The 24932-nt window shown below is 49.5% G+C and overlaps 1 protein-coding gene across 2 annotated transcripts in view; it reads right to left on the reverse strand.

The window, feature by feature from the left end:
- Positions 1-24932, reverse strand: part of STK32B (serine/threonine kinase 32B) — a 390888-nt gene that overhangs the window by 19315 nt on the left and 346641 nt on the right. For both annotated transcript variants that reach the window (XM_055326005.1, XM_055326004.1), the window contains 5 exons: positions 15707-15810; positions 8060-8176; positions 5456-5581; positions 2443-2574; positions 460-524 (listed from right to left, as the gene is read on the reverse strand). In XM_055326005.1, the coding sequence (XP_055181980.1) occupies positions 460-524; positions 2443-2574; positions 5456-5581; positions 8060-8176; positions 15707-15810 (544 nt within the window). The remainder of the gene's footprint in view (positions 1-459; positions 525-2442; positions 2575-5455; positions 5582-8059; positions 8177-15706; positions 15811-24932) is intronic.

Raw genomic sequence — 24932 nt, forward strand, 5'->3', positions numbered from 1 at the left:
TAGTAATCTCTTCATGAGGACTCCGACCTTGTCAGGCATGGTATCCACAGCCTCATTTAACCTTACAACAACCACACTGCAAGGGAGGGATTATCCATTTTGTCATTGCTGAAAATGGGGGCTCAGCTGAAGCGAAGGAACTTGCCTCAGGTCACTGGGCGCTTCCCAGCCAGAGCTCCGAGCACTGAGCCACCTGCGAGCCTGCCCCGCTGCACCGTCATCCCGGTGTGCAGCTCGGTCGTGCCATGGCTAGCCCACTTTGTGTGAAGACCCCGGGGCCCAGCGAGGTGACGTTAGTGCCTGGCTCGAGTGGCAGAGGCAGGATTAGCACACGGGGCCCCCGGCTGCTTCCCTTCCACCCTGGCTGTCTTCGCTGGGGGCCAGGGACCACCACGCTCCCCCAGGAGCCCCGCTGCCGGCTGGGAGGGCTCTGCTAGCAGATGCTGGTGGAGGACTTACTTCTCTCTGTTGAATATGATGAATTCTTTCCGCACAGTCTCCAAGCACTGATGGAGGTGTCCATTCTGTCAAAGAGCAGAGAGGTGGGTGTAAATGATGGAGCACCCTCCAGGGACCCATGACAAAGGAGTGATGATGAACAAAGCTTGATCTCAATGGGACTGCCGATGCCTGGGGCCGGGGTGGGCTACACGGCTGGAGCAGCCCTGACCCTATGGGTGCCTGTAAGGGGAGCCTGGCAGATGAAGAGGTTTGCCTCAATTTTAAGCCATTATATCCAACTCAAAAGTCATGTTAGAATGGAATATGGGTTGAAAATCATGAAGTTGGTTTCTCGATTGCTGGAATGTTCCTTAGGCCTAATTAGTGGGATGAGCTGGGGGCGGGGGAGAGAATTTCAAGACCACTCTGCAAAGGTGCTCATCCGCTTAAAGAACAAATGCCAAGGACAAATGCTCTGTAACACACGTCTTAGGGGCTGCCTGAATGCCAGATGTATACTGCACGCCTGTGCAGAACCTCACCCACCTTTGTTAACTCACACGCAGGTGTCTCCAGGCCAGCTTCTGCATTAGGCTCGGCAGGCATAGGGCCTAGGGCCCACAATACTTTTAGGGGCTACAAAGGTGTTTTGATTTCTTTTAAAATAAGAAAGGAAAAAAAAAGGACTTCTAGCATTGGAAGCTATATTCATCTACATAGCAATATTGTTATAAAATATAATTATAAATATTTTTATAGGGGAATAGGCAGCTGTGGGTTGAATCATGCCCCTTAAAAACATGTGTCGAGAATATGGGAGACACCTAACTCTGGGAAACGAACAATGGGTGGTGGAAAGGGAGGTGGGCAGGGCGGTGGGTTGGATGGGTGATGAGCACTGAGGGGGGCACTTGACAGTGATGAGCACTGGGTGTTATGCTATATATTAGCATATCGAACTCCAATAAAATATATATACAAAAAAAACCCCAAACATGTGTCAAGGGGTGCATGCTCAGTTGGTTGGCTCAGTTGGTTGACTCAGTTGGTTAAGCGTCTGGCTCTTGGCTGACGGGTCGTGGGATTGAACCCTAAGCTGAGCTCCGAGCTGAGCATGGTGTCTGCTTCAGATTCTTTCTCCCTCTCCCTCCCCCTCTGTTCTGTCTGCTAGCTCTCTCTCTCTAGGATAAATAAATAAAATCTTTAAAAAAATCTGTTGAAGTCCTAAGCCCTGGTAATAGTGAATGTGATCTTATTTGGAAACAGGGTCTTTGAGGTTCTACCGGGATAGGACAGGTGCTAAAGCAATATGTGGTGTCCTTGGAAGAAGGCTGCTTGTAGGCACAGAGACAGGGACAGGAGAGCACGAGGTGGAGAAGGAGGCCGGTACAGGAGGAAGCAGCTGCAAGCCAAAGGCATCAAGGCCTGATGGTGCCACTAGAAGTGGGACTAGGCATGAAGGACCCCCACCCCCCTGCAGCCTTTAGAGTGAGTGTAGCTCTGCCCATACCCTGATTTTGAACTTCTGGCCTCCAGACTTGTGAGAGAACACATTTGGTGTTGTTAAGTCACTACATTGTGCTACTCTGTTATGGTGGCCTAGGAGATTAACACGGGGGCAAACACAGGCCAACGTGCCCAGGGACCAGGGGAGTCAGGGTGCCCCCGAAGCCTCCACAGCACAGTCTTTCCAAAGGGAACCCAGACCTGCCTGGCATGGTGCGGTGTCCTCCATGCATGGCATGGATTCTTCGGCTCCCACCCCGGGGATGCACGTGGCTCCCACTCGGGACTAGCAGCCACCTGCGTGGACAGACATGCACACCTGCAGCAGTCCTTGGGGTCTTGAGCTATACAAACCACTCCAGCGATGGAGGCATTTCTGTAAATGAGGTGCATGGAGAGTCCAAGTGACCTGCCTCCATCTGGCTAAAAAGCAGCCTTGCTCCTTTACGTTCGTGGGCATTTAGGATAAACCCCACTCCTGGTGACTGTGCTCACCAGAGGACAGCTGTCCTTCGTGCCATCTTTGGATCTGTTCTTTGCCAGCCTCTTCTTCTTTTTGTGAAGTGGCTTGGATTCAAGGATCATTTCTTCCAGCTCAAATGTGGGATCACAATTCAATCTCCCCTTCTGAAAGCAAGTGGAAAAGCAGACTTGGTCTGTCTTGGTTCTATCCATCTTCATCCATGCAATCCATCATTAATTCAACATGTAATGATTAACTACTACGGTGGGGTACACAGTTGTGTCTTTTTTTTCTGGGGAGGAGGAGCAACACATTCTCTCTGCAGACCTCGTTTATTCATCCCCGTATCTCCTTCCCTCCCGACCTCCCTAACCCCCTCTCCCCACACCCTTGACATCCACACAGCTCTGCAATCTCCTCCTGGCGAAGGTTCGTTTTGCCAGGCTGAGCTGTTTCCCAATCGGACTTATCCATTTATTTTATCACACACGCATTCTCATGTCATGACTATCTTTTCTATAAATATCCTTTTAAATCATTTAATTTTAAAATGCCATTTCTAGGGGATCCCTGGGTGGCTCAGCGGTTTAGCGCCTGCCTTTGGCCCAGGGCGTGATCCTGGAGTCCCGGGATAGAGTCCCATGTCAGGTTCCCGGCATGGAGCCTGCTTCTCCCTCTGCCTGTGTCTCTGCCTCTCTCTGTGTATGTCTATCATAAGTAAATAAATAAATCTTTTTAAAAAAATGCCATTTCTGGCCATAATCTGCCCAGTTCCCCAGGCTGGCTCCCTCTTACCCCCCATCTGGAGCCAGGCTGGGCTCCACCCACTTTGGTGAGGAGGAATTTTGTCCTCCTGACTTCTGTGCCAAGGACCCAAGATGCTGGTGGCTATTGTCGATCTTGATTCCCAGCTGGGGATGCTACTCCCCTCAGGCAATATAGCCTCGTGGTTATGCCATCCACAGTCCAGAGGTGTAGTGGGATCTCCTCCAAAAATCTGGTCTGATTTCAGGACCAAGTCTTTCCTGGCCTGATTTATCTGTCATTCATTCATTCATTCATTCATTCATTCATTCATTCATTCATTCCAATGCAGGCTCTGGATACAGACTCCCTGAGGTCAATTTCTTTTTTTTTCTAAAGATTTTTTTTAGTTATTTATTCATGACAGACACAGAGAGAGAGAGTGAGAGAGAGGTAGAGATATAGGCAGAGGGAGAGGGGGAGAAGCAGGTTCCATGCAGGGAGCCTGATGGGGGACTCGATCCCGGGTCTCCAGGATCACACCCTGGGCTGAAGGTGGTGCCAGACCACTGGGCCACTGGGGCTGCCCCCTGAGGTCAATTTCTCATCAGTAATCATGGGCAAGTTACTTAACCTGAGAATACTACTAACAAGACCCACTTCCCTATCGTGAAGCTTGTATGAGATAATGCACATGGAGTTTTTGAACAGTGCCTGGCATGCAGAACACACTCAATCCTGTTGGACCATTATTACTCATCCACTTATATCTGTGTGACAGTCACATATTGAGAACTTCTAGTGTCTTCTAGCGCCACCCATTGCTCTGGGGTCTCGCAGGCAGAGGCCAGCCAAGGCTACATGGGCCCTGCCCTCTCAGGGGGATGGTAGATGCACCGTAACAGAATGATATTAACCACTAATGTAGACCTACACACCTGTCCAGTGGAGGACCAGAGAGGCTGTGCTTCACTGCAGGGAAGGAAGTGGGGGCTGGCCTGGGGAGTGTCCCTTTGGAGGCAATGCTTAAGCCTGCCTGCCTCTCTTCCAGGAGGCAGTTACCGAGACCCACACAGATCTGGCACAAAGCCTTGCAGAAGCTCAGACACGGCAATTTGGGCTCCATACAAAGGACTGAATCAAGATCTCTGGGTTTCATCAAGCTGGCCTGAGCATGGCAGAAGAGGACCACCAAGGAGGCCAGCATCTTTCTCTGGCATATCCAGAGTATGCATTCTGAGGGAAGCTAACCAAGAGACCCAAGATCAGAACTCCAGCAGGTTTATTAATTAAAACAGCTATTATGAGCATGGTATTTACTGAGAGCTCACTGAGTCCCAGGTCCTGCTCTGAGTCTTTGGAGGCCTCTTGGCATTTACTCTTCTCAAGCTCAGTGGTGGTGGTGGTGGGGTCCCCTCATATCTTCCCCGAACAAGTGAAGAACCCCTTCTGGAGCACACCTGAGGTCCCAGAGGTGGTACTGAAGCCAAGTTTCTATGGCCTGTTCACCCTGGGCAGGAGAGTCTGCAGTGTCCCTCCAGGATCCAGCCCTGGGTCACCATATGTGCCTTTGTATGTTGATTGGCTTATTGCTTGCACAAAATTCCTAGCCCACTGGTGTCAACAGGGAGCAGCTGTCCCCAGGGGGTGCTTGGCAAGGTCTGGACGTGTTTTTGGTTGTCACAACTGGGGAGTGCTACTGGCACTTTGTGGGTAGTCCAAGGATGCTGTTTAAACAGTTTCCTATAGATAGGATAAGTCCCCCCTCCCGCCCCCCCCCCAGCCCCCAAGATTCATGTGGCCCTAAAGTCAACTGTAGCATAGTTGAGGAGGCCTGCTCTCATCTGCAAGCTCCCTGACAAGGGGCATCAACATTGTTCTTTACAAGGGTTTACCTCGAGTCCTACAGAGTGCCTGCATAAGTAGGCACTCAGAATACAGGCTGGCAGGATCAGTGGGGGGATGGATGGATAGGTGGACGGACAGCTGTGTGGATGCACACAGCCGGTGTGAATTCTCCCCCCCAGTGCCTGGACCTGTGCACACAGTGGGTGTGATTCAATAAAAGAGAGGAGGCTCTGTGTCCACAAAGAGCTTCTATAAGGAGAGAAGCTTCCCAGGTGGGATCTTGAAAATGAGGTCCAAATCCACACCAAATCTCTGTGAAATGTGAACCCTTTGGAGCTCATGTGGCCATGGCCAGCAGAGACCTCCCTGGCCAGCTTCTGAGTCTTCCTGTAGAGCAGGGCAGGGGACCCCGCAGAGGGGGATGGCATGCCACTAGACGAGACCCCCACTCACATTGGGCACAAAGCCTGGCGTCAGCGCCTTCTCGAACACTGCATCCCAGTTCATGTCGGCCAAGTAGGGGGCGCTCTGAACGTCACCGAGGCTGGACAGGCGGCTCTCGGGGTCCTTGGTCAGGAGCTGTGGGCGGAAGGCAAACGCGCTTGCTTGAGCTGTGCGCCCCAAGGAGGTTAGTGGAGACCCTAAAGGTAGGAATCTAGGGAGAATGAAGGGGCCTCTGCCTTTTATGCTCCATTAATGCTATGTCTGGGTTGCCATTGTCGGAAGTGTCACCTACACTCTTCTCTTTGTAGCGAGGGAGGAACCCAGAGGGCCGGCTGCTTCCAAACAGTCACCCAGAAAGGGGCTCTTTGGCAGGACCTGGGTTTTCAGCCACGACGCTGTCCTTGGGGACTAGCGCCCATGACATCCCACTCTCGCTGATGTCTCCAGAGGCTTCCAATTAAATATAAAAAGAATTAGCCTCCTCATCTTGAGACTGTCAGCTTGGTAACCGATGTTCGAAAGTGTAATAAAATTTATCCCTGGACAGCTCTGTGGTGACCTCTGTGGCCTGATGGAGTGGCCTCATTTGCAGCCAAGGGTATAATTTTTAGCTTCTCCTCAAATAGAATTTCTGCTACTACGGGGTGATGCAGTATTAAAAACCAGCCACAGAGTTATTACCTTGCATCCAAACGGGGCTTTCAGCTTTTCAGAAACACACTGGCTTGTCTGACACAAAGACGACTTGGGCTAACAGTGATGGTCAGGGGACCTGCCCTGGGCCTGCCACCCCTGCCCTCTCCCCAGCCACGAGTCCTCAGGCAGGACACTCAATGCTCTGCTCCTGTTTCCAGAGCAGGAAGAGAAAAGGCAACTCTTCCACTTCGAGCTCTTGATTACGATGGGACCCAAGGGGATTGGTAAGGACCTGGCCACTGCTAAGGGGGTGTGTGGCACCCAGCTGCCAACAGGTGCCATTTGCTCCCCGCCCACTGCCCCCTGCCCCCAGCCCCCAACACTGCAGAAATCTCCCAGCTGTTTCCAGTGTGTGAGCTGTGGTCACACCAGGTGAGGACACCTAGCAGGGTCCTAGCTGCTGGTCATGACAGCGTCCTCCTAGGGCTGCCCCCAAACAACCTGTGAAGATTTAAACAGAGACTTCACTCTGATGCCGCATGGGAGTTCCCCTTTCAGAAGCAGCAGTTCTCTGACTCACTGGTTGCAGGGGGGTGCAGGGGGCCTGCGGGGGGGAGGTGCAGGGAGCCTGCAGGAGGGTGCAGGGGGCTGCAGGGGGGTGCGGGAGGCCTGCAGGGGGGTGTAGGGAGTGTGCAGGGGGCTGCAGGGAGTGCAGGGGGCCTGCAGGGGGGGTGCAGGCACTGGCACCTCCCTAGGGCATCCAGGTGGTTTGAGTCAGCAGTTGGTTCTAAGGACCACTGACTTCGAAGAACCAAGGACTGAATCTCCTCTAAAGAAATTTAGTGAATCCATACTTCAACACGTCATTTAAGGCAGTGTAGGGACTAACAGCTGGCATCTGGAGCTGGGAGACCCGGAGTGGGGGTAACAGCTGCTATGGAGCCAGGAGAGCCCAGATTCAAACCTTGCCTCTGCCCTCTGACTGCCCCAGGGCACCAACGGAAGAACTTGCCGTGTTCTCACCTGTAATAGGGGCTCCCGGGGCTGTGAGGCATGAGAAGAGCCAGCGCACAGCCCAGAGTCGAGAGTGCCCTCAGCACTGCTGGCCGCTGTTACCCCCATTCTTCTATCACACATGACTGGGTACTAACCACACACGGGACTCCATCCATCCTGAGCATCTCCGAGGATTCGGAGTCAGGAAAGCTACCTGCAGCCTCAGAAGGAGGGCACCGCAGCCTTCCTGCTTGTGCTGCTTCGGAACCACCGGGGGAGCGGACCAAAATACAAACAACGGGGCCCCACCCCCAGAGTTTCGGAGTGGAGCCTGGGAATCTGCATTTCCCACCAGCTCCCTGCTCTGGCTGCTGCCGCTGCTGGCCCAGGGGACACACTCTGAGAACCACGCTGCTTTCTTCTAGTAAATTCTAGTTCCTGGAGAAAGTCAGGAGATCCCCATTTCTTAAAGCTCAGCGATTCAAAAGACCAACTGTGGCAGAATATCAGAGAGGGAGACAGAACATGAAAGACTCCTAACTCTGGGAAACAAACTAGGGGTGGTGGAAGGGGAGGTGGGCAGGGGGTGGGGGTGACTGGGTGACGGGCACTGAGCTGGGCACTTGACGGGATGAGCACTGGGTGTTACTCTATAAGTTGGCAAATTGAACACCAATAAAAAATAAATTTATATATAAAAAAAGAAATTTTAAAGAGCCAAATGCATTTAAGTATTTCTATTTATTAGGAGCTTGTAGCAGAGGGAAACAAGCCTGGGGCTGTGCTGTCACAGACGTGCCTCCAGGCGGACTCTAGCAGCCAGCGGCTCTGTGATCCTGGACGCGAGACCGTGAGCGCCCCGACGATGTGCTGGCACTCTGCCTACTTTACCAGTCCCACCACCCGCCCGCATTCTGTTCTCTCTCATTCCTGAAAGTGCTGGCAGCCCTGCTCAGCCCCCAGGCCCGGCTGCCCCCTTACCTTCTTAAGCAGGGCAACCATGCCTTTGCACCACGTGGAGGAGTAGTGGACGCGCTCTACCTTGAACATGTTGAGGATCTCATCAATGGGTGTGGCCGAGTGGATTTCATAGGGTCTCTGCAACCAAAGGATCAGACAGGGAATCAGAGAGGCCAGCCGGAAGACAGTGGCCCGTGTGGTTAAAACAGTGTTATTTGTGAGAAAGTGGTTTATTCCTTCCCGTCATGTAACAGTGGGAGGTCCTCTTTCACAGCAGAGCATGTGGCCCCCACCCATGTGCCAACAGTGACCAGGCCTGGGGGGTAGTGCTGGATCCCAGCACGTGGATGCTCTGTTATGGCCACAGGAGGTTAAATGACTTGGCAAGTTCACAGAGCTGGTAAGTTGGCGGAGGCAGGATCCACATCCAACAGCCTAACTCCTGAGTCCCTGCTCCGGGCTGGGGGATGGCTCTCACCATCCATCGGACACCCAGCATCACCTCCAGTCAAAGCCCCTACCTGCTGATGGGCCTCATGCCACATTTCCCTGCACTGGCTGAACTGCCTGGGGCTGGGAGTGGGGCAGGACCGGAATCACGAAAGAATCACCAAGGTCCGGGTCCGGTGGGGTGGATGGGTGGGCGGAGGAGGCTGGGCTTCCACCTGCCACCCTCTCCCCTGCAGTGAGGGTGCATAGCTCTGTTCTCCAACTGGCCCGCTCTGCAGAACATTAAACCCCCTGATGAATTTTTCCAACGTTGCCTGGCAGTTTCTTGCTTCTAAGAACCTCTCAAAGCTTGGGAAGGTTTTCTTGACTGGGACCCTGAGTACACAGCTTGGACCATGTCTGAGCTCTGTCCCTGCCCCCCTCCTCACCAAAATTCTCTCCCCCTCTTCACTCTCCACCCAGCTTTGTGGGCTGAGATGCTTTGAGGTTTGCATCACGATCAAACGGCTCCGGGCTGGAGCAGGCAGTCATCTCTGGAGCATGTGTGGTACAAGAGCTAGAGAAACTGAGAGTTGTCCACATGAACCTGATTGTCTGCTGCGGAATTCCTGCTGGGGTGTCTGCTGTGGAATTCCTGCTGGGGTGTCCTCAAAGGTGGGCTTATCCTATACTCATTTCTGTGTTCTTAGGCTCTCGAGCAACCTCAGCTATCCAGCAGAGAACCCCAGGCTCAGGATGGGGGACAGTTCCCTGGAACAGAGGAGCATCTTTATCTTCACCAAATGGGGCTCCCCTGGGGAAGATGTCCACCTTCAGGACTGTGCCCGTGCCTTCCAACGTGCCTACCCAGAAGAAGGGCACCTGCTCGAGACTGGCTGTCTCCTCCTTCATCTGTCAATCGAATTGGGAACCTCCCCACCCTTTTGCCCTACAATATGCAGAGCAAAGCCAAAATGTGTGGACTCCCTAGAAAGGCCAGCTAAGTAGGAATGCTAACATTCTTTACATATGTCTTCAAACATTTTCTTTTACTGTCATAAGAGGTGGAGTATGGCTCTAGTAATGAACATTTTAGAATTTCCTCCTGAGGCTGCCGCCTGCCTCGGCCTTTGCAGGACACCCCCCCTCTCCTAACCCCAACTTCACCAGTAACAGCTACCATGATTAGAAATAACAGGAGTGAAACATCAGTTTCTGGACTGTTCTGGATTGCTTCTTTCCATCTTTTTGCCTCTGGAGAAACCATTCCTCCCATCCTGTCCCAGCTGTATGGGGACACCCAGCTGCAGCAGGTGGGAGGACCCTGGGAGGTGGAGCACTCTCACCTTCTCACTTCACAAGTTGGGACAGTGAGGTTGGAAGACAAACAGTGCCCTTGCCTCGTCCCACAGAGATGCAGGTTCTCCTTCACTGCTCTTTCTCCGATGCCACCAGAGCATACCCACCATGCAGAGCGCCCAGCTCGAGAGAACAGCCAGTGACAAATGGGAAGGCTTTTCATATCACTCACATTGCATTCTGTAGTTTCTTCTTGGTTGCCTCAAGGCATTCATCAATCTACTTTTCCATCCGCCCCCCAAACCCGCCAGTCTCTAGCTCTGTCCTCTCCACTTCTAGAGGGAATCAGGCCAATAAGAGTAGCAATGATGATAATTATGGTAACTCCGATAAAGCCAACAGTTAAATACATTCACAGATCAGCTTGCAACACCATGCTCTGCAGTTTGTGGCTCTGGGCGCAGCTGTCATCCGTTTGGGTAGCTGCAGAGAAGCCCAGCTCCTTCTACAAGAATATTGGCAAATACTGAGATCAATATTTCACCTGCTTGGGTAAAGAATTCTATTGAAGTTTGGTTCTCACTCACTGCCCTTAGGACGTGTTGACTCAGAAAACCAAGTGGCATTTCTAAGGTAAAGTAATTACATGGACGGCTGGTGAAAGTGATTTAGCAGCAGGGCACTGGATATACACATTATGGAGTGCAGGTGTGTCTCTATTCCAGGACACTCAGTTTACAAAAAATGCCAATTTTCCAAGAAAAGGAAGACAGGAGACAAGAATTGCCGCAGACTTGTTATTTGAACTGCTAGAGCTGAGCTGGGCTTTGGGGACCATCTAATCCAATGTTGTTTTTTTTTTTCTTTCTCCAAACCTTTTTACTCCAAATCCCAAACACAGAACAGATGAAAGCGAAGAACAGTTCCTCAGGCTATGAAATCTCCAGAACCAGAAGAAGCATTTCCCCACCCCTTAGAACTGTCGAACCACCTCTGCTGGGTCCTAGAGGTCTGTAGAACAACCCACGCTCCTTCCCCTTCTTTAATGGAGACATAAAACCTAGAGAGTGAGATCCCAGGGTCCGTTTCCTCCCAGGTCCTGACTCCTGGCACAGTGCCCTCTCTGTCTGCTTTACCAAGGGACAAGAAGTCAGTGTTCTCTCCTTCTGTAGTTTGCACGCCAACACACTCCCCGTTCTGTGGTTGAGCCCATCCAGCGGGTGCACACCCACTTCTTCCTTCCACACTGCAGACTTTAGGGGTGCTACATACACCCTTCCTCTTTATTCGTCCCCTCTCTGCACCCCCAGCCTTCTCTGTCTACCCGACCTCAAGGAAATGTGCTGAATGGGGTCAAAGACAAGTTCAGGGAGGTGGTTGGAAAGAAGCCTGGAGGGTAGAAGGTCTTAGGGCACCACAGGTGGGGTTTTGAGCTCCACCCTTTGTCTACACTCAGAACACACTCTGTACAATGCAGTGTGCCATGAGCCTGGCATTCAGGATCTCATTTAGTCCTCTTGGTTACTCTATGGCAGTGGTGCCCAAGCGGGGACAATTTATCCACCAGGGCATATTGGATGATGCTGGGTGACATTTTTGGCTGCCATAAGTCAGCAGGGGAGATTTCTGCTGGCATCTGGTTAGGGAGAGGCCAAGGATGCTGCTGAACATCCTGCCCTGTGCAGGGAAGTCCCCACCACAAAGAGTTCCCCAGCCTCGAGTGTCTGCAGTGCCGAAGTCAAGGAACCCAGCACTTTGGGCTTCAACTACTGTCCTCCCAGTTGGTAGATAAGAAATCGGCTCACCCCAGATCATTCAGAGACTGTGCAGCAAAGCCAGGACATGAGCCCGGAAATGCATGATTGCAAAGGACACTCTCCCTGGACCACCGTGTTGTCATGTCCATGGACAGCACTGCGCTGCCTACCTGGTAAACCTAAGTGTCTCCAGCTGATCTCAGAGGCTTTTAAGGACTGTCCCTTCACTGTCCTGTACTGCTGCTCAGTCAGAAATGTTTGCTGTGTCCTCCTCAGTGGCTCTTCCCCATCTGTACTCACACTGTTCCCTCCAGCAGCATCTCTGTGACCCAGCTTAAATGTCTGTTCTCTCTGAAGAAGTCATCAGCACTTTATCTCCATCAACCTGTCTCAGAGTCATTGCCAGGAGCATAGTTATTTGACGATCATGTCTCCTGCATGCCAGACACTGCGTGTGCCCTGCCACATTTTCTCACCCCATCCCTGCGGTGGCCTCATAGTCTCTATTTCACAAAGAAGGAAGCCATGGCTCAGAAGAGATACGTGACTGGGTGGGAATCGGAGCACCAAGGCACCCAGAATGTGGGAGGGAACACAGACCTCTGCTCACCTAGCCCCTAGGCCTTCCCACCAGCACTCACCCCCCAGGCGTGATCCAGCCTCCACTCCAGGTGCCTGGCTCCAGCATGGAAAGGTGCTAAGTCAGAGAGGATGCAGGCCTGCTGGCAGGCCCCCAGGGCAGGAATCACAGCAAGGGGTGGAAGCTTGCTGACATTCATCGGGCACGTACTGAGTGAGGACCATTGCAATGACTTAATTCCCAAAGCAACCCTGTTGGATAGATATTATTAATTTTTCCCCTGGTTAACAGATGAGGATTCTGAGCACTCGATCTGTTTATTGGCTTTGGTTAAGATCACAGACGAGGCAGCTGGTAGAGCCAAAGTTTGACCCTGTGAATTCCTCTAAGATACTCTTTATTATGAGAAGGCAGCTTCCAGTTGAGTGAAACACTTTCTAGCTATTAAAGCTGTCAAAAAATGAAACAGGTTCTTTCTGGAGGTAAGGAGCTCCTTGGATGCTGAGGGGAAACAGTGAACAGGTGGGTGATCACCTGTCGGGGATGCCATCTGGAGCCCGGCAGGCAGGAAAGAGGACAGAGGCTGTGCTGAGGTCCCCAAGTCCCTTCTCTGGGCTTGTGGGTGGGAAACATCCTTCTTACACCTTTTCTCTCTAACCAGAGGTTGTGGTTGCAGTCCGGGGAGACCAAGGTACCTGTGCTCTAACACAGTACTCTTTCACTCAGCAGGCATGTGGGTAACGACTAAGATTCTACTCGGGGCTCAGAGATCCCACGTCTGTTTCTGGTCCAGACCACAGGATCCAATCAGGCTCATGGGATTCTCTGTGTTGAGATTTTAAGCCCATTAATGACACTTGATTCCTCTGCTCTCCCAATGGAGCATTTGGGAAAAGATGGCTGTTTTCCAGGCTGGGGGTAGAGTATTTCTGGGTCCCTTGCCAGCAGACTGTACTGATCTTATGTATTCTAGCTCTTTCCAACTCTAAGATCCTAGAACGCACACTGGAAAATCCCCACTGCGGCATTCATCTTTGGGAGGTAAAAAGCTCCCTGGATTTTGAGGGAATCAAGGAACAAACAGGTGGATGGCTATTTGTTAGGGATGCTGTCGCTGACATGATAGAGGGATTCTAGGGAGGAAGGCCAGCCTCTACCTTCACACACCCCAGAGATAAGCAGAAATGCATCTCAGTATAGATTTTTTACTGAATGTGATTGTTTCCTGAATGAAAAACAGAGAATTAACTGTTTGCGTAAGCCTGTCAAAGGTTCAGCCAGACTAGACATCTGTGAGGAAGGTTTACAAGAGCACATAACAGGTGTCCTTTCATTCATTCATTCTGTCACTATGTCAAAGCCCCCCCCCCCATCCCACTGTGTGCTTCTCCTTCTTCCCTTGAATGTGGCATTTGGATATCTGCATAGAAAACTGTTGCATTAAAAATGAAACGATTTATTTTGGAAGCAGCAAGAACCACGGATCCTTGGGGCATTTTGCCAAGTCATCATCTTTGACTTTCTGACCCGTGAGGAATGACAGATGTTTTAAAAGCACAACACAAAATCCACAGGCCCCAAATGCTATCACTTAGGACAAGTTCCCAAAACAGGGCTTAATACATAATCTAATTGCAATTCCAACCTTCCCCAGAAGTGTTGTCTTAAGTCTTAACTGCTGGGTCAGGAATATTCCAGTCCTGACCACTGAGCCTGCCACCTGGGTCCTCTCCACCCCTGGAAGAAAGATGGACAATCTGCATGAAAGACATCTGGCTTTTCACCCCAGAAAGCTCTTGCCTGAAACAATCTTTTTCTTTTTCTGAGAGCATCTTGCCCCACCCTCTTATACAGCCCTTCCACTTCCACTTCCTACAGTTCCTTGGAGCACCTCTCAATGTGCTGGATGGGGTGCTGTTAGACTCATGGATCACTTAGTAAAGCCAATTAGATCTTTAAATTTGCTCGATTGATTTTTATTTAACACAGAGAATGTACTTTCTGCTGCTGAACATCCAATCGTGCTTGGGGCAACTGCTTGCCGAGGGCATTTGTGTAGCTGAGGACATCAGATAAACAGCATCTGGCGGATGCCTGTGTCCTCTGGTTCATATAGTGTTATGGATGCTCATGGTCCCTCCTGGCTGTGCCTACCAATGAATGAAACCAGCAGATGACAAAGGAACCAGCCAAGAAGATGATATTTTTTCATTCAGTGCCTGAGAAAACTAACAAATATATATATATATATATATATACACACACACACATATATATAAAATAGAAAACTAACAAATACATATAACAAATATATATACATATATATGTATATATAATTAAGTATATATATACTTAATTATAAAAACATTGTGTATAGCAATTATGTTTTTGAGGAATTCAGAGGAAATAATTGAGATCAAAAGAAGACAATAGTTGTTTAAACTACAGGGTGAAAAATAATACTTTCACTCATATGGCTTTGATGGTTTGCAAACTGGTCCCATTATCATGGATTCATTGATTGACTGATTCATTCATTCCTCATTGGCGATCCCCACCTTCCAGGAGTGCACCTCCATTGGCCTGAATATCCCTGGATACAAATCACTGTGGGACACCGAACTTTGCAGTTCAGTGCAAGTGGCTCTGCACCGAGGCCTGGAGCAGCAAAGGCGGGTGACATGCCAACCCTGTGTCCCCATCGGGGGCAGAACGACCTGTGGTAACTAACTTCAGCTCCATGAAACAGACTGAAGGCTTTTATCCTCATCGTACCAAGAAAGAAACCAAGGCTCAGTGACATCATTTTCGAACAATACTTGTGCAAAGAAAAATGCCTCAAGGGGCAGCTCCGGTGGTGCAGCGGTTTAGCGCCGCCTGCAGCCCGGGGTGTGATCCTGGGGACCCAGGATCGAGTCCCGCGTTGAGCTTCCTGTATGGAGCCTGCTTCTCCCTCTGCCTGTGTCTCTGCCTCTCTCTCTCTCTCTGAATAAATAAATTAAAAAAAATCTTTAGGAAAAAAAAAGAAAAATGCCTCAAAATTTGTCACAATTCTTTCTACTAAAGTAAAAATGAGTTCTTCATTGCCAGTAGTTATCTTGAGCTATTAAATTAAATGAAATAAAAACAAAAATATGCACCAAATGCCTCCTTTTTATGGGGGCATTTAGCTATGTATTTGGGGAAGGTACTGAACAAACAAATAATGGAGAAGCAACACGGTTCTTGTATTTCAAGAGCTTCAAATCAAGCTGGAAAACCAGACACCGACGCATAGAGTTGTGGGGCGAAAGAGGATAGTGTTCAAAATCACAGTGCCAAGGAGCTTTGGGGGGTTTAAGCTGCCACTGATTAGATGCTGACCTTTACGTAAGACCTTCCCCTGTGAGCATCCATTCCACATGAGTGAACGAGGCGGTGGGACCAGACGCTTGCTCGAGGCCCCTCTCATGCTCAGGGTCCATCAGAGCTGGAACCCAGGGCCTGACTCCTCACACACGCTCCCGCCCCGCCGCGCGGCCGGCCGTCAGCACCCCAGCCCGGCTTGACCTGGGCCCCACATTCCAGGGCTGCCCGCGTTCACTGTGCAGGTGCCCATCTTACCCAGCCCCGCAGCAGTTCGTAGGCTGTGACACCCAGGGACCACCAGTCGACGGGGTACGAGTACCCGGGGCCTCCATCCACATATACCTGGAACACTTCTGGGGCTGCCAAAGACAGGACAAAGAGAATGTCACCACAGGTCACAGTTTACACTCACCATCCCTCAGGGAGGGGACACGGGGTCAGGGGTGGGGGACAGGAACCCAGCCTCTTGGAGGGTGAAGCCAGTACTCCGTCCACAGTGCCATATGGTTCCTGCCCTCCGGAAGCCACAAGCGGGCACTGGGCATCACAGGAAACACAAGTGTGGCCTCCAGGGAGTACACAAGTGGGGTGCTCCAAGTGTGCAGTGGAGGGGGTCTGCTGGGTGCGGGCAGGGAGAGTCCTCCGGAGGAGGTGTGTGGGTGGAACACGAATCATGGGCAGCATGAATGCAGATGGGGTGAGATGTGAATTAAAATGAAGAAACCGCACCCTGTAAATGTCATTGCTTTTGGCACCAACACCGTATCCGGCGTCCCAACAACCTGGACACTTAGAACCTGTAGAGCCTGCTGCCTCCCTCGGGAAGCAGTTTTGGTTTGGCACAGGTGGGATCTAATAGAAAACTCCCAGGGTAGGTAAATCCTTGAGACCGAAGGCAGATTTGGGGGCTCTCCGGCTGGGGCGGGGGCAGTGGTAGGGGGAAGATGGGGAGTAATCACTTAGTGAAGTCCCTTGGGGGAGATGAAAATGTTCTGGAGCTAGGGAGAGGTGGTGGCTACACAACACTGAGAAAGTACTAAATGCCACAGAATTGTTCCTTTAAAATGGCTAATTTTGTTCTGTGAATGTCACCCCAGTTGAACACACAGTGAGGGCTGGAGGCCCCAGCGTGGTGGATGCTGATTCTTTAGAGCCCTGTAGCTGTCCTGGGGGGAATGGGGGGGTTTCTTGGCCCTCACGTGCTCTAATGTGCTGAGTGGTGTGTTAATCTCATGGCTTCACCCCCAAATCACTAGGCCAGGAGTGCATCTACGCTCTAATTGCTCGTTTTGGCTTCCAGGAAAATTTTGTGAAATGTGACTCCTTTCCAGCAAATTAACTTGCAGACATAATTCCATTTTACAGTTGTCAGAGCAGCCAAAATCTGTTCCTAGGAACCACAACATGTTGTGATTAAAGACGTCTCAACTCAGTTTTCAGACTGGCATTCAGCGGGCGTGGGAATGGGAAGGGCTGGATGAGGCAGGCGAGGCAGGCAGGACACGCACGCTCTAATCTGGGCTCTTGGGTTGGCAGCTGGACACTCGCTTCCGGCGACGCTCCCCATTTGTTTTGTACTGTACAGCGCGTGTTCACTCTTTGGACATGGTCCAGGCCATGCAGCTGGTGTGGCAGGGCTGGAGTTCGCCTCTCGGTTTTCTGACTCCAAAGTCCTTCCTCCTGTACTGAAATGACTGCCAGGACATGTCCTGGTGCACCCTTATACCTTCCTTCCCTCCCAGGACCTGGTGCTCAGCCAAGGACACAGCAGGCATTTAATAAATAAATGCACATCAGTTGGCTCCTTGTCACCCGATGCCCTGGATCTGGTCCGGCTTACTGCTTTCGTGCCTCAGAAGTAGAGAGAACTCACAGCCTCAGAGTGTCAACATGGCACAAGTGAAGTGGAAACCATCCTGTCATCATGCCCCCTGTTTGAGAACTGGCTGCTGGGCTTGAAGGGGAAGAGTGGCTTGCCTCGGCCACCTGCTTGCCAGCATTGCCATCAAGTCTACAGCCCCTGATCCTGACTCCCAGGTTCAGGAGCCCCATAGTTGTTAATAGTTGCCCGATGACTCCAACCCTCACAGCTCTTGCACCCTTCCTCCTCTCTGCTGATGATCGGCCCTTGCTCAGGTCTCCTGTGGTGGCCTCCCCACCAGTTCTCAGGCCTCCAGAGTCATCTTCTCCTGTCTGTTCCTCTGCTTCTGACAGGGGAGTTGGCTTTCTGATATGGGACACAGACCACGGTAGTACCAGCCTAAGGGTCTCCCTGTCCTCACGGCTGTTTCACAGTCTGTTCCTGAGAATATCACCAGCTCCATGGGAGGCGAATATATTTCAGAGAAGGAGGGATTCTGAGGTCAAATATGTCTTGGAAATGGTGAGCTTCAACCATGGTCCTTTCTGCTGGACTTGGAAGCCTGTATCTGTCTCTTGTTCTCTTCCTTAATTCACTAGGGCTGTCTCACAAAAGGTACAGTCAGCTCCAGAGTTATGTCCTCCAGGAAGCTGCTATGTCCTGGACACTGCAATATTCTTTACAGTGTGTCAATCTGCTCCTCAAAATACCTCTTTGAGGGATCCCTGGGTGGCCCGGTGGTTTAGCACCTGCCTTCCGCCCAGGGCATGATCCTGGAGTCCTGGGATTAAGTCCCACATCGGGCTTCCTGCATGGAGCCTGCTTCTCCCTCTGCCTGTGTCTCTGCCTCTCTCTCTGTGTCTCTCATGAATAAATAAATAAAATCTTAAAGGAAATTTAAAAAATACCTCTCTGATATTATTTCTTATGATCCCTCTCCCTTCAGATTAGATTTGGGCTTCCTCTTGACCACCTCCTTCCCTCAGCATCTCTTGATGGCAACATTCAACACTTCCTGCTACATTTTTCCTTGTCTACTTTTCACTAACTCCTTAGGGCAGGAACTGTCATGGTGTCTTGCCTTGGTCTTCATGCATGCCTGGCATGAAGAAGACAAGTGGGAAAGGTTTGTTGACTGACTAAATAAATGAATGATTATAAGACAAACAAGAAACTACGTACCTTGCTATGTGCCAAGCACTCAATATGTTCAAAGCTCTCAATATATTGCTGAGAAAACCAGCTGATCCTTACAGAGCATCTGCATGGAGCAACAAGCCTTGATTTAAGAGTTTTGTAAGTACAAGCTCATTTAATCTTCACAACGGCACTGAATGTGAGCTAGCTGCTGTTGAGTCTAGCTGAGGAAGGAATGGGATAGGCCAACACTGCCACTGCCAGGACTGGACTTTCCCTGCAGGATAGTGAGTGATGACAGTGATCTGCCTCCCCAGGATAGCAAATGACAAACCGAGCAGATAATGGGAGCTGGCTATGGCATTGCCTAGAAAGCATGTCCAGGATCCAAGGTACCCAGATTGGTACTCCTGATTGGATTGGAGATGAACAAAATGCCCCAAGTCTTCTTGATTAAAACTTCTTGGCAATGACCCGGTGGGGGAACAGCCAGCCTGGAATCTATCTTCAGCCACTGGAAATGCCACCTCTAACTACCATCATCATGCACATAACAGTCAGGCAGAACTGTCTAGGGCACAAGGTTCCTTCATGCATTACCTTTACCCAGCTCCGAATCACCCAACCCACAGATGGAGAAACTGAGGAGGTAAAGCAGTAATTTCAGGGCCATGGAGCCCGTGAGTAGAAAAGTCTGGACTGGACCATCATTCTTACAACTTTCAGCCTAGTGCCCAATACACCTATTGCTTTATTACCATGACCCGTGATTTTACTGACAACACTAACAGTTGCAATATTCATGTGGCCATTTATCAAGCATCCACCCTGGGCCAGAAGTTCTTCAAGGTTTTTTAGATATATTATTCACTCCATGGGAAAGCTAATATTTATAGAGCATGCACTACAGTTCCGCATGCGTTACCTTATTTTATCCTCAGAAGGACCTTGTTTTTTTTTTTAATTTTATAAATTAATTTTTATTGGTGTTCAATTTACCAACATACAGAATAACACCCAGTGCTCATCCCGTCAAGTGTACCCCTCAGTGCCCGTCACCCATTCACCCTCACCCCCCGCCCTCCTCCCCCTCCACCACCCCTAGTTCATTTCCCAGAGTTAGAAGTCTTTATGTTCTGTCTCCCTTTCTGATATTTCTCACACATTTCTTCTCCCTTCCCTTATATTCCCGTTCACTATTATTCATATTCCCCAAATGAATGAGAACATACACTGTTTGTCCTTCTCCGGTTACTGTGGCCAAGTTCAAAAAGGGTGTTGCCTGAGTTCTCCTCTGGGATTTTGATGGAATCTTGTCTCACATTTAGATCTTTCATCTATTTTGAGTTTATCTTTGTGTATGGTGCAAGAGAGTGGTCCAGTTTCATTCTTCTGCATGTGGATGTCCAATTTTCCCAGCACCATTTATTGAAGAGACTGTCTTTCTTCCAATGGATAGTCTTTCCTCCTTTATCGAATATTAGTTGACCATAAAGTTCAGGGTCCACTTCTGGGTTCTCTGTTCTGTTCCATTGATCTATATGTCTGTTTTTGTGCCAGTACCACACTGTCTTGATGAACACAGCTTTGTAGTACAACCTGAAATCTGGCATTGTGATGCCCCCAGATATGGTTTTCTTTTTTAAAATTCCCCTGGCTGTTTGGGGTCTTTTCTGATTCCACAAAAATCTTAAAATAATTTGTTCTAAGTCTCTGAAGAAAGTCTATGGTATTTTGATAGGGACTGCATTATACGTGTAAATTGCCCTGGGTAACATTGACATTTTCACAATATTAATTCTGCCAATCCATGAGCATGGAATATTTTTCCATCTCTTTGTGTCTTCCTCAATTTCTTTCAGAAGTGTTCTATAGTTTTTAGGGTATATTTTGAGAACCACTTGAATAGTAGATGGTTCTCCAACCTTTTATTTTCAGGTTGTAGGTGTCCTTCTGTCTAAAATGAGTCTCTTGTAGACAGCAAATAGATGGGTCCTGCTTTTTTATCCAGTCTGAAACCCTGCGCCTTTTGATGGGGTCATTAAGCCCATTCACGTTCAGAGTTACTATTGACAGATATGAGTTTAGTGTCATCATGATATCTATTTAGTCCTTGTTTTTGTGGATTGTTCCACTGGACTTCTTCTTAAAGGGGAATTTTAAGAGTCCCCCTTAAAATTTCTTGCAGAGCTGGTTTGGAGGTCACATATTCTTTCAGTTCCTGCCTGTCTTGGAAGCTCTTTATCTCTCCTTCCATTTTGAATGAGAGCCTTGCTGGATAAAGTATTCTTGGTTGCATGTTCTTCTCATTTAGGACCCTGAATATATCCTGCCAGCCCTTTCTGGCCTGCCAGGTCTCTGTGGAGAGGTCTGCTGTTACCCTAATATTCCTCCCCATGAAAGTCAGGGACTTCTTGTCTCTTGCTGCTTTAAGGATCTTCTCTTTATCTTTGGAATTTGCAAGCTTCACTATTAAATGTCGAGGTGTTGAACGGTTTTTATTGATTTTAGGGGGGATCTCTCTATTTCCTGGATCTGAATGCCTGTTTCCCTTCCCAGATTGGGAAAGTTTTCAGCTAGGATTTGTTCAAATACATATTCTGGCCCTCTGTCCCTTTCGGCGCCCTCGGGAACCCCAATTAAATGTAGGTGTTTCTTCCTTAGACTGTCATTTATTTGCCTTAATCTGTCTTCATGGTCCCTTAATTGATTGTCTCTTTTTTCCTCAGTTTCCCTCTTTGCCATTAACTTGTCTTCTATGTCACTCACTCGTTCTTCCACCTCGTTAACCCTCGTCGTTAGGACTTCTAGTTTGGATTGCAACTCATTCAATTGATTTTTAATTTCTGCCTGATTGGATCTAAATTCTGCAGTCATGAAGTCTCGTGAGTCCTTAATGCTTTTTTCTAGAGCCACCAGTAGCTGTAGAATAGTGCTTCTGAATTGGCTTTCTGACATTGAAGTGTAATCCAGATTTTGTAACTCTGCGGGAGAGAGGACTGTTTCTGATTCTTTCTTTCGAGGTGAGGTTTTCCTTCTAGTCATTTTGTTCAGTGCAGAGTGGCCAAAAACAAGTTGTATTGGAACACGGGGGAGTATCACTGGCCCGTCTAGCTGGTCTTCTGGGGGAGGGGCCTGCTGTGCTGATTTTCAGGTGTTAGCACTTGGGGGAGCTGCTCTGCCCCTGCCTGCTGCCGGGCTCAGCGGGGGTTGTTTACCCCGTGGGGCCCCAGGAGGAACAGTCGCAGTTGCTATGGCAACTCTGGAAGCCTGGATTCAGCCTCCGCAGGAACTACGGGGCTCGGGGCTCTCGGCTCTCCGTCCGCAGGGCCTGGAGGCTCCGGGGCGGGGCCGCTGATCTGCTCAGCTCGGGGCAGGAGCGTCCTCGCTGTCCTGGGCCCTCCCGGCCTCTGCCTGTCCCGGGGGAGGCGGGATCCTGGGCTGTGTCCCGGCGCCCTGTGCTCCGGGGCCTGCGCTGTGGGATTCGCGCTCCCGCCCCGCAGCCCCCTCCGCGGAGCCGCCGCCCGAGCCCCTCCGAGCTGCTCCGGTCGGTCCCTCCGTGCGCGCTGCAGCCCTTAGGGAGCTCGGCGCACTCTCCCGGGCGCAGGTGTCTGTTAGTGTCCCAGGGAGCCCGAGGGCATCCCCGCCCTCCTGGGTCCTGCTCCAACTCCCTGCGAGCCCCTTTCCGCCCGCCCGGGAAGGTTGGTGCAGCTCCTGCTCCTCCGGGACGGGGCTCTCCTGTCCTGGGGACACTCGCCCCGGCCCTAGCCCAGCTCCTCGCAGGGCCCCTCCCCCTCGGAGGCCTTTTGTTCCTTTATTTCTTTTTCCCCGTCTTCCTACCTTGATAGAAGCGCGAACTTTTCTCACTGCAGCATTCCAGCTGGTCTCTCTTTACATCTCAGGCCGAATTCGTAAATTTTCAGGATGGTTTGAAGGTTATCTAGGTAATTTGGTGGGGACAGGTGATTTGGGGACCCTGCTCTTCCGCCATCCTGCCCCTCCCCTGTCTCAGAAGGACCTTGTGAGGCTATGCTATTATCATCTCTAATCTCGGAAGCTGAAGCTTTGGAGTAGTTAAGTAACATGCCTGGGGGATGCAACAGGGAGGTTCAGAGCTTTATCTGAACCTTCCTCACCCCTTTCTTGGGGGTCATTCAAAACGATGATCTGCTATGTCTTCTTCAAAATTCAGACATTTTCCACCAATTACACCATGCTTATGCTGAAATACGTTGAGAATAAAAATAATTCATTTTATATATAAACATATATTATATGTAATATAAGTAAATGTTATATAAATAAATATATAATAGAAATATATATAACTAATTATTTTTATTTTCATACACACAATATATAATTTATATGTTTTATATTCCAAAATCTCTACAAGATCATTGTGTTAAATCTGCTAATTCAACTGGAACTAAAGCCAAAAGTATGTACGAAGATCCAGGAATTCTACATTTGAGGAAATTAGGGTTTCAACATAACCCAAAAGAAAAATAAGTACGTGGTTCACTGTGAACTTGCACAGTGATAATAATAATTTCAAATCCTATGGAAATTGGCTCTTGAGTCACATTCCTTTGGCAGTGCTTGTGTCCTTCCCTGGTACACAGGGAAGATTCCTTCCTGGGATCTTTCACAGAGCCCCATGTGTGGGGCCCACCCCACGAGTACAGGTGAGCACACGGGGCTAACACATTGGGCTGCCTTCCGGAGCTGTGGAGCCACTGGGCTTGGGAAGATCACCTCACCTCCTGCTAACATCTCTCCCTTCCCCAGAAATGTGATTTTGCACGTGGTGGGATCTGCTACCTCATGCTAAACACATAAGACTAAAAATATGAAAAGAATATAATAACCTCCTAGTTTATAATTATGGTCCTGCTGGTGTAGCTCTATGGATATTGCTGAAGGCTTTGCTGCAGTGGAGTATGGCACGCTAACCAAAGCCTAGCCTACCAGCCAACCCGCTTTCCAGAATCTGTTTCTATGGGTAATTGCTTCCTTGAGGGGGAACATAGAATTACCACGTTTCAGCCTAGAGGGGACTTTTATGGTAATTTCTCCCTTCCCTACATTCTCTAGGTGAGGGAGGTGAAACCAATTGGAGGAGTTCAGTGGCTTCCAGCCCAGCTGGGACTAGAACCCAGGTGTTCTGTCCACTGGTCCTTTCTTTGTGGCAAGACCTTGTCTCCAGCTTGTGCACCTGGCTGGCAGGATGCCCAGATCTGTGCAGCCAACTGCCTCCTGGACGCGTCTACCTAGTGGTCCTGTGAGCACTGCACACTCAACCTACCCAAGCAAACTGGTCCCTCTCCAACTGCCCTCCTCCTGGGATCTCAGTCCCAGCCCATGGTCTGCTGGGTTGCATGAGTCAGACCCGGGGTATCTCCTGGACTCTACCCCTTCTTTAGTCTCTGCTTTTGATCATTTGGCCCCATTTTCCTCTTCCAGAAACTTCCTCTCTACTCTGTTTCATTTCTGCCTGGACACACCACAGCCTCTCATCTACTCCAGCCTGGCATTCTAGTCCCACCTACTTCTGAATGGTTAAAGGTGTGAATGTAGGAAGTTTTCATGCCTGCAATTGAACCTTAGCTCCTAAGATTATTGGTACAATGGCCTTGGGCTAGCTACTCTACCTCTTATTTGTACCTAAACTTTTCTCATCTGCAAAAAGGAAGAGCAATATTTGCTATATAATCTTGTTGTGAAGAGAAAATGAAATTATGTATGTATTTCTTGAGCCCATGGTTGAATGCCAACATATACTATCTAATTTTGTTGTTGTCATACTGTTATTATTCATGTGCTCAAAGCACTTAATTAAAATTATTCCAAGTTTTCTATTTGTTATAGATAAAGTTCTATATGAGAATTCCTAAAAACTGGCTCCAACCTCATCTTTGGGTACTGCCTTTATTATATAGCTCATTATACCAATTGCACAAATAGGATATCTTTTACTTAAAATTGTCTGAGACTTGTCTGATAATCTTTACCCTATTTTTTATACTCATGAACTCCTACTTGTTTCAAGACTCAGACCAAATTTTATTCCCCCTGTGGAATGTTATGGAGTCTTATGCTATTCCTCTGTTCCCTCCTTTTTCCATCTCCTGGCCAAGTATATCAATCTATGTTCTGGATTCTCATCAAACCATGGTCTGTACCTCTCTTGTAGCACTGATCATGCTATATTTTAATTAATAGCATACATTTCCACCTTCCTCACTGGGCTGTGGACCCTCTGAAGGCAGGGATATGATGAAGTGGGCCCCAGAGGCTCAGGGATTAGCACGAGGTTGACCTAGAAGTAGGTGCTCAATGCATCATAGCAGCAAAGAAGTTGGTCACAGAGACCTAACTTCAAATCTCAGTGGCTACCATTGCTGGCTATTTGTCATTAGGCAAGCACTTAACCTTTGTATAAGTGTCAGATTTTGTGAAATAATAACAGCCCCTACCCCA

This window comes from Nyctereutes procyonoides, unplaced genomic scaffold (genome assembly GCF_905146905.1).
Source record: "Nyctereutes procyonoides isolate TBG_1078 unplaced genomic scaffold, NYPRO_anot_genome, whole genome shotgun sequence".
In the NCBI taxonomy this organism is placed as follows: domain Eukaryota; kingdom Metazoa; phylum Chordata; class Mammalia; order Carnivora; family Canidae; genus Nyctereutes; species Nyctereutes procyonoides.